Below are 10,220 nucleotides of genomic sequence, written 5' to 3'. Positions count from 1 at the left end.
ACGATTATGCAAAAAACAAAACAAAACAAAATGACACATTACAAATTGAATATTTCTAAAAAAATCAAACATCTCCAATTTTAACTGGATAGCGGAGCAAGTCCTCCGCACGAGTGTAGGACAAACTCCAGCTAGGACAAAACCTCCTCGGACGACAAAACCTCCTCGGACGACAAAACCTCTTCGGACGACAAAACCTTCATAGTTAAAGTGTGAAAGTGGACAAAACCCCCTCGGTTATATTTTTCGGTTATTTTTCACTTTTTCCCCCTTTTATTTGTTTCAGTCATTTGTCGGTGGCCATAGTGGGGTACTGCCTTGAAGATTTTAGTTGAACGTATCAACCCCAGAATTTTCTTTCCTTTTTACTTGTTGCAGTTATTAGACTGCGACCATGCTGGGGCACCACCTTGTAGTCTTTTTAGACGACTGTATGGAATCCTAATTTTTTTAAAGTCAAGTCAAAACCATCTCAGTGATATATTTCGTTCTTTTTTTTTTGCGGTTTTTTTCCCTTTGTACTTGTTAAATCATCGGACTGCGGCAACGTTGGGGCACCGCCTTGAAGAATTTTTTGTGAAATGTATCGACCCCAGAATTTTTGTTAGGTGATTTTCAACCAGCTCATGAAGTTAAGCCTAGAAGGTCTCTCCACTTGCTAGAAATAACAAAAACAAGTAAGAAACTCCAAACCCCTGGTTTTGATGTATTTGAAGGTTACCTTTTGCTAGCATCTTTGCTTTCATTTGTTAAAAAACTGCGAGAAAATTCAGCCGACAAGATTGCACACTATGAATCAGCAGCAAAAAGTTGTATGTAAATACATCACCTCAAATTATTCTGATGTTTCCAAACGCGTTATTACAAAGAAATTTGCAGATGGAACAAGCAATGGGCGTCTTTGAAGGGGTTGAAAAATTTAGGATAGAAACTCTAAATCAAGTCTATGACTGCTTGATAATTCAGTTAAGCAAGAGGATGGAGCCATATGAGCAGATTGCGAAAAGGTTCAAGTATCTGTCAGAAGTGATGAAAAATTCAGAATTTGATGAGGATAATATCAAAATTATATCACATTACAAAGACGATATTGACCTCAGATTAATAAATGAGTGTTATCAGTTCAAAGACTATTTAGAACTTAGGAAATCGCGGAACACAGAAGATAACACATAATCAAAAATGCAAAGTTCTTCAGCTTATTTATGAGCAACAATTAATTGACGTGCTCCCTAATATTCTTTTCTACTCTAGGCGCAAGGTCCGAAATTTTGGAGGAGGGAGCCAGTCGATTAGATCAACCGTAGTACGCAACTGGTACTTAATTTATCGACCCCGAAAGCATGAAACGCAACGTCGGCGGAATTTGTGTGTTCCCTAATATTACCACTGCACTTAAGCTGTACTTGTCAATGCCTACCACAAGCTGTGAAGCAGAAAAGAATTTCTCAAAACTTTCCTTTATAAAGAATAAATTTCGGTCTACCATGACTGAAGAGCGCTTAAATTCTTAATGCATATTATCTCTAGAAAATGATATTGCAAGGAAGCTCTCATATGACAAAACTGTAATGGAATATGTTGCTATTAAAAAAAAACAGAAAAAAAGCGTATTTTGTAATTTTCATATCTATCTTAAATATAAGATTAATATTAGATTATGTCAACTGTGGTATTTGTTATGTTTTATGTCTTTATTCTATGATGCATCATGCATGTATATAATACTTCCCTTATTTTCAACTCCCATGACTCTAAAAGTATCAGGCATAGTCTGGAAAATATTTGTTCACACCAGTGACATTCAGTATCACAATCTGAAATGTAGTGCTTAAATTTGTAAATAAAATTTTGGCGATCTGCCACGGAACAACCACATCGACAACGACATCGGTGGTTACCCACCCACACCTTGTTTCTGGTGGAAAGAGGGCTCACAGTCAGACTCACTTGGGCTATCAGGGCCCCAATATTGTAGATCCGCCACTGCTCCCATGGATACGCACGGAAACATGCCTCCACCCCAAACTGCATCACATCTTGCGAGAAGATAAAAAAAAAAGACAATCGATATTTTTTAAAAAGAAATACTCAGATACATACGAATCCACAAAAGGAAAACACACAGGAAGAACACTAGCAGACAGACACAAACACAACAACGTCAACAAAACCCACCCACCCCTACTTTGTGCTGATAAGAAGCACGAATAAAAAATTTTTTTTAAATCTAATATCCTGTAACATACTACTCTCTTTTACTCTTTTACTTGTTTCAGTCATTTGACTGCGGCCATGCTGGAGCACCGCCTTTAGTCGAACAAATCAACCCCAGGACTTATTCTTTGTAAGCCTAGTACTTATTCTATCGGTCTCTTTTGCCGAACCGCTAAGTTACGGGGACGTAAACACACTAGCATCGGTTGTCAAGCGATGGTGGGTGGACAAACACAGACACACAAACACACATACATATATATATATACATATATACGACGGGCTTCTTTCAGTTTCCGTCTACCAAATCCACTCACAAGGCTTTGGTCGGCCCGAGGCTATAGTAGAAGACACTTGCCCAAAGTGTCACGCAGTGGGACTGAACCCGGAACCATGTGGTTGGTAAGCAAGCTACTTACCACACAGCCACTCCTGTGGAAAATTAGTTAAGTGGGAGCTGAAGGGTAAATCATCAACAACCGATGGTAGTTAACCCTGGAGGGCTATTTAATTGCGATAAAACCTTGTGGCATTTTCTTTTAACTTTTTATGTTCTGAGTTCAAATTTAGCCAGGGTCATCTATGTTTTCGATGCTCCTTGAATCGATAAAATAAAGTACTATTCAAATACTGGATCGATGTAGTCGACGAACATCCTCCCTTAAAACTGCTGGACTAGCTTTAATTTACAACTTATAAAGTAAAATAAACATGAAAATATTGAAAAGAGAGGAGATAAAACAAAGTTGACCTCGGCAGGATTTAAACTCGGAAAAGTAAAGAGATGGAGCAAGTACGGCAAGGCATTTTGTCTGACGTTCAAACGACTCAGTAAAAGATAATTAAAATAATTTTTACTGTGAGGAAATTTATGAAAGGGAAGGCGGGAGTGTGAAAGAGAGAAAAGGGGAGAAAAAGAGAGAAGGGATAAAGAAAGATAATTAGAGAGAATAGAGGAAGAAAATGTAATTCCAAACACGAAAGTAAGTTTAGGAAAGTTTGTCAGAATATATAGTGGTAGATTAGATAGATTCAGGTTATCTGCACAGTAGCAGGCTAAAATTAATGACTGTTGGTTCTATATTTAGTACAAAATTTAAAAGATAGGTTTAGCTCTCGATACACTGACTTCCTGAGTTGATAATGATAAGAATTTTTTATGAATATCCACTATAAATGCAACTGTAAAAGCAGAAGATGGTATGTGTGTGCTAAATATGTTAATGCGATTTACATTTTTTTTATTTATTGAATGATGGCTATATGCATTATAATTTCTTTATATAGTTTTAATGCTTTTCTTGCTCGGATTGAATTTAAAATTATCTAAAATGTTTTCTCTTTTTTCTATATATTTATTTGTACGAATTACAATTTTCAGTGGAATATGCAGGGAATAGAATTTTAATTTTTATTAATGATCATATTTGAGTTGATATTTCGAATGTTTTCAACTGAAATATTAATTTCAGTTGAAAACATTCGAAATATCAACCCTTCAGTTTTTATTATTTAAGCATACAGTCGGTGTTCCTTTAAAATTAAATTATGGAACAAAGTGTAAGTCAAGTATTGATAGATATTGATTTACGATACCAAAATGGGATCATAAAACGAAAAGTTACAAAGTAAGTCTACTTTATAATGTACTTAAATGACCTACATACTAAAATTACTAAAATATTGCCGGCTTCTTTTTACTAAATTTTATGTCTTCAAGCATCTTACTGAGATCTTTTTTGGATATCATAGCTTCGTTCTCAATATCATTTTCATGCAGAAAGTGGCGAGCTGGCAGAATCGTTAGCATGCCGGGAATAATGTTTAGCGGCATTTCGGCCGTTCTAACATTCTGAGTTCAAATTCTGCCGAGGTTGACTGTGCCTTTCATTCCTTTCGGGATCGATAAAATAAGTACTAGGTGAGTCCTCGGGTCGATGTAGTCGACTTACCTCTTCATCGAAATTACTGGCCTTGTGCCAAATTTTATTATTATAATGGGCGTATGCTTTCAAAATGACACTGGACTACAAATACACAAAGTCCAATATACCATCATGACTACACGTCTGATAAGGGTACACCAGACACGTGCATCACAACCATGTGTACGCGACATAGTGTTCTCATATCAAGATAAACAATGCATGACCTTGCAGGTGGGGCCCAGTTAGAATTTTTTTCAGATCGAGTAGCCTATCCTGCTCAAAAGGTCATTGAATAAGAATGATGTTGAACGAAACACCCATGTTTCCAGAAGTGAATTATTCAAACACCAAAGAATTCCTCTCAACACATGGCTATGATGCTCCCCCACTACTTCTGCTCATGATCAGAGATGCACATATCGTCAGCGCCTAAGAGACATACTCAACTGGTTATGATCAAACAAATTACAAACAAATCTGTGTTATTGAGCGGAATATTTGCTGTAGCACATCTTTTATACCAGGGCAAAATATGTACGTGATAAAACTTTCACTCAGTTAAGGTCATAAGCCATGAGAAGCACTGTTTGGTATCGCATCAGGGTTATCATCATCATCATCATCATCATCATCATCATCATCATCATCATCATCTTCATCATCAACGCTATAATCATAATCATGTTCTGTTGTTTCTCGGAATGGATGTTCTCCTCGGTTTAATTATGTGTCCTACCGTGGTCCGGGATGAAGAGCATTTTCTACCTTCTATATAAAAGTTTATTCTGCTCTTCGTATCTATTCTTACTTTGTATTCAGGATTTTCTTTTTGAATCCCGAAACATGTTTCTTTACACCGCACCTACTTCCAGATTAGGATCAAGTTTTTCAGGGTTTATTCTCAATTATTTCGTCAAAGATTTTGCTAATAATCAGTAATTTTAAATCATTAGAATATTCTACTTTCATTTTTTTTTTATCACTCAGGTCTCTAATGGGCATTTCATGTTGTTTAAACATGTTGTATTGTTTCTTCTTATGGAAGACTCATTGACAGCTGATATGTTGTGTTCTGTTATTCTTTCCGTTTATATACGAGAATCCAGCAACAACTCCACTTCATTATTTGCGACAGCCTGCATTTTTATTTCGACAAAATGGCTGTAATGTTTTTCTATTCATGCAAACGCTAATTTATTGCAAAAACTTGTTGTGAATTTTTGCAACAATCTTATCATGCCTATACTTTTTGTTTTCCTTCTCAGTTGAGGATATTCGATAAAATGCAAGCTAAAGTCTCGCGTCTTTTCCAAAATCGGTAGGAGATAAAAGGCCTTCTCTTAGACATTAGTTTGTTTTACGTAAAAAGTTATTTTTTACGTAAAATATGTTTATATGTTTACAGTCCATTCAGTTTGGTTTTCCGTACTAGAGGAAAAGAAAGAAGTACTAACAAGAAATGGAAATATGCTAAAACATTTTTGTAAAAATTACACTACATGGAAACTAATTTAAAAAACGATAAACAGAACTTTATTAACAAATGATAACCGTTAAAAATTACATTGAAGCAAATAAACTCTCAAGCACGGATATTCGTTATTTGCATCCCTAAATCTAAATTTGTTCGACGTTAACAAAAGTACTTACAACAACGCAAACTTTATATCATATTAACAACAATACCTTTGCTAGAATTATAAGGCAAAATGGAGTAGTTACATATGGGTCTAATACACGTGGTTTCCCTAGTGATGAGAGCTCTTACAATGGAGATAATCATTTCTACATAATATGAAGTAAGAATAGGAATTTGAATTTGAAATTAAGATGCATTGAATTATTATTGTATTAGTATTGTTTTTGCCTACTTATTACGAAGTTTTTACAATTTTTAATCAGTGGTAATCACTATTTCATTCTTTTTAGAAATCGTCAGTATGGCATAATCTGTGACTTATTAATCAATCATTTTAAGGAATGAGGCATTTTATTTAAGGTGGAAATATTTACTGTTCGGAAAAAATTCATGGAATATACTTTTTTCTTTTCTTCATAGAACGTTAGTAGTTCACAAATCGAGAGAAAAGAGAGAACGCACTTAGTATTTACATACAGAGTAATAGCTTATTTCCAGGGGAATTCTATCTAGTGAAAATGGCTTATAGTACCCAAAAGAGAAAGTGCTATATCACTGATTCGCAATGATTGATGGAACTATATCTTTGAAAAGAGCAGTTCAATAAATCTTGTAATGATGTATAACACAGTGTAAGCTTCATTAAATAGAGTAGAAAAGGTGGAACTGTATAATGGTCTTAAAAACTAATGACAATGAGAGAAAATTGGAGGAATGATGCATCATTCATTCGCCCATAAGCTTCCGCTGCGATACATGAAAGGGCTTATCACAAGAGTCACAACAAGAAATATTGACAGCGATGTTTGACTTTTCGCTTGTCATCACATTTACGACAGAGTCCCACAACCATAGCCTGGAAAACACAGTGCTACAGAAGCAGTAATGCTAGAAGGGATCGGCCACACCAGAATAACGAATTAAAGATGAATCCAAGGAACGCCTTTCCGCAGAAACAATATAAGCAACATTGGCACATGCATACACAGTCCTCTTCACCGACACCTTCCTTTGAAGGGAGTCAAGAAAAGATATGGTAGCAAAAAAGTTGACGTCAATAAAAATCATGGAGAGCAGTAATTCACACCAGCAACAACAACTAAACCAATAACCACCACCACCGCCAGGAAAAAATAACAAACAGGAAAAAATAACGAATAAAAAAGTAAACAAAGAAAATAAAAGGGAAGAAGGGAAAGAAAATTCTCAGCGACAGTTCTCTTCTCAATACGTGTGACGTACCAGTTGAGACAATCTTTTGCACTTCCTGCATGGATGGTAAGCCAGAGATCATTCTTAAATAATTTTCAGTTCCTTTTTTGATCATTCCAAGTGTTCCTATAATCACTGATATTGTAACCGTCTTGAGATGCCACAAATTTTCGATTTCGATTATGCTCATGTCAATCAATAAACAGACTTTATTGTTTTGGTCTTTTACAACATCTTTGCTTACTGTTCCAAACTCACCAGTTATTATAGACACGACCATTACTGCTCGCATGCTTCAAATTCTTTTTATTTCGAATTTTAAGGGATCGTATTATTTTGTTTTTCTTCATCTTTTTTTGTTACGATTCTGCGTTATTTGCTTTGCTGGTCCGGTCTGTACATACTGGAAAGTCCCAAAGAATCGTTACATCTTCTCCCTCAGTTACAAGCACCACAAATGGTGCTCGTACCATTTGTCAGCAGTTTTGATTTTATAATGCCGACACAATGTATTCAATGTAGATATTGGCCAACTCTGTCATGTCTTGATTTGTACTCTACAGGTGCTAGAATCTTTCACCCAAAGATTAGGTGGTCTACTGTTTCACTCTCATCGTTGCAAATCTGTGGTATTGAGCAGAATATTTGCTGAAGTCAATCTTTTATACCAAGACAAAACAATGTGCATGATAACACTTCCAATCAGTTAAGATGAGAAGCCATGAGAGCCACTGCCTGGTACTGCATCAGGGCATTGGTACTTCATTAGGGCATTGGTCCGACATCAGGACATTTATAGTACTGAATCAAAGCATTTATACTGCATCAGAGTATTGGTACTGCATCAAGGCATTTATACTGCATCAGGGCGTTTATTATTATTATTATTATTATTATTTTGGTTTGACTCAGGTTCGGCCTTATTCTTGGTAGGAATTGTGTGGGTTGCAGGTTACTACCTGAAACCTTAGGTATCCACAAGTTTTCAGCAGTCTTTCAAATGCTTAGAACCCTCCGGATAATCCTTGCTGTTCCTAAGAGACAAACTTTCTGTAGAAGCTCTACCAGGTATTCTATTTCAATCTCCTTTAGCCATTTGTCTATATCTTTGCTTACTACCCCCAACGCACCAATTATTATAGGCGCAATCATTAATGCTCGCATGCTCCAAATTCTTTCTATTTCAAATTTTAAGGGATTGTATTATTTTTCATTATTTACATTATTTACATTCAACGGATATTTGTCCTCATCATGTTTGTTGTTAACACAACGTTCCACCTGATATACCCTCCAGCCTTCTTCAGGTGTCTTGGGGAAATTTCGAACCTGGGTTCTCATTCCTAAGGTATCTTTCGATGTTATTATTATTATTAGCTTTATGTGAATCGACTGGTGTCATTATATTCAAGCCATCCTCTATCCACTTCGGAATTCAGCGCCATACCAAACTACTGCGACTGCACGCGAGTTTGTTGTCGAAATTATGTTTCTGGCATTCAGCTTTGAAACCAAATATTTCTCTTACTTGCCGAAGGTACTCATTCTTTGTTTTTTCTTTCATTTTTTTGTGCTTAGTTCCATCTGCCTCAAGTATTCTCAAGTACTTCTATCTGGGCATATCCGCAGGTATTTATTCAAATTCATTTGCCTTCATCTTTTCACCACTTGGCATACATATGCCTTCTATCCTGACAAGCTTTCTTCGTCTCATCACCGTCGTAGCACATTTTGAGAGTCCAAACTCCATCGTAATATCATTCGAGAAAATCCGCACAGACTGGACTAGACTGTCCAGTTCTGCCTCACGTTTTGCGAATAACTTCAAGTCATATTATTATTATTATACGCTTGGCTTTTGCCTTGTATTTGTACAGGTTGACTACAAGTCTCACCCAGAGATCTCAAGAGACAAGTTAGAAGTTCAGTTTAGTGTTATGACTAGGGTGCCATATTTTGGGTTTTGCACAGACTATTATTCTAGAGGATGTCTGTCAAAACAAGTAAATTAAAAGTTTGTTTTAAAAGTAATTTGATTATAAGATGATAATCTGATGTTAAGATGACAGTAAACGGTGTTTGCTGTTAGGTACATTTAAAAGTATTTTCACACTGTTTTTAGATAAGAATGTTTTTGGGATTACATAGACAATATTTTTCCATGAGCGCTATTTAAAAAAATTTTCCTTTCATTTTTGGATTTCCTGGTATCTGAGATACGTAGCAATCAGCACCTTTTGCTATCATTCCTCGGGTACCTTTGACAACAGGCATTGTTTTAGCCTTGAGGTTCCATATTTTGCCAAATTTTATTTCAAGATCTTTATACTTGCTCAGTTTTTGGTAGGTCTTGACAGATACATTTATGTCGATTTGGACAGTCATATCGATGAGGAGGCCTGAATTTTGTCTGGGATCCTTCCACATAATGTCTGGCCTACTTGCATCTATCTGTCAGTTTGAATTGCAAAGTTCCAAAGGAATGAAGTGTGGTCATTTTCAAGCACTGGAGGTAGTTTGTGTTCCTTCTAATTTTTATCATGGGACAAGTCCAAGTCTTTGCAAATTACCCAGTGAATATACTGTGCTATTCTATCATGCCTGTTGAGATACTCAAGAAGATAAAAACAACACAAAGACATAAAGACAACATGATCGATGGTTTCATTTTGTTGTTTACACGACATACATACACGTTGGCTACTGCCGTTCTTTAAGATGTTGGTCTGGTAGCTTCTTGTAGGTAGGCATTGATCTTGGGCTGCTATAACTCTTCTGTCTCTGATTTTAAGCCAGAAGACACTAGCCATTGATGGGTAAGTATTTTGTCACCATCAGCATTATTAGCTCTCTTTGGGTATTTGCCACTGAGAGGTTTTCCTTGCCATTTATCAGTAAGAATATCTAAACCAGTAGTTTTAGCAAGGGTTTTCATACGCTTTATCTGTACTTCTTTATTATTATTATTATTATTATTGTTCAGTAGTTTTATTTTTATAACGTGCTTTCACTTGACTACCGAGCGCAGCTCTGTGCGCCTTGGGTATGTGCTGTGGTTTGCTGTGGTGCTCTTATGTTTACTGTATTGAAAGTGTTTTGCGTAGAATGTGTGCAGTACCCAGTAGTGCAATTTTCTGTATGTTATATATATTTGTAAGTCCTGGTGTTTTTGTTATGTATTTGTCTGAATATTTTTTTATTATACCTAAGGCACCTACTATGAT

The 10,220-nt window shown here is 36.0% G+C and overlaps 1 protein-coding gene across 1 annotated transcript in view; it reads left to right on the top strand.

Annotated features, from left to right (window-relative positions):
* LOC106874943 (neo-calmodulin) overlaps positions 1-10,220 on the top strand; it is a 41,352-nt gene that overhangs the window by 8,112 nt on the left and 23,020 nt on the right. Inside the window, exon 2 of the mRNA XM_052969707.1 lies at positions 8,575-8,625. Within this exon, the coding sequence (XP_052825667.1) occupies positions 8,575-8,625 (51 nt within the window). The remainder of the gene's footprint in view (positions 1-8,574; positions 8,626-10,220) is intronic.

This window comes from Octopus bimaculoides, chromosome 1 (genome assembly GCF_001194135.2).
Source record: "Octopus bimaculoides isolate UCB-OBI-ISO-001 chromosome 1, ASM119413v2, whole genome shotgun sequence".
Lineage (NCBI taxonomy): Eukaryota > Metazoa > Mollusca > Cephalopoda > Octopoda > Octopodidae > Octopus > Octopus bimaculoides.
The sequence above is the reverse complement of the archived record's forward strand: the minus strand, read 5'-3'. Positions and strand labels throughout refer to the sequence as shown.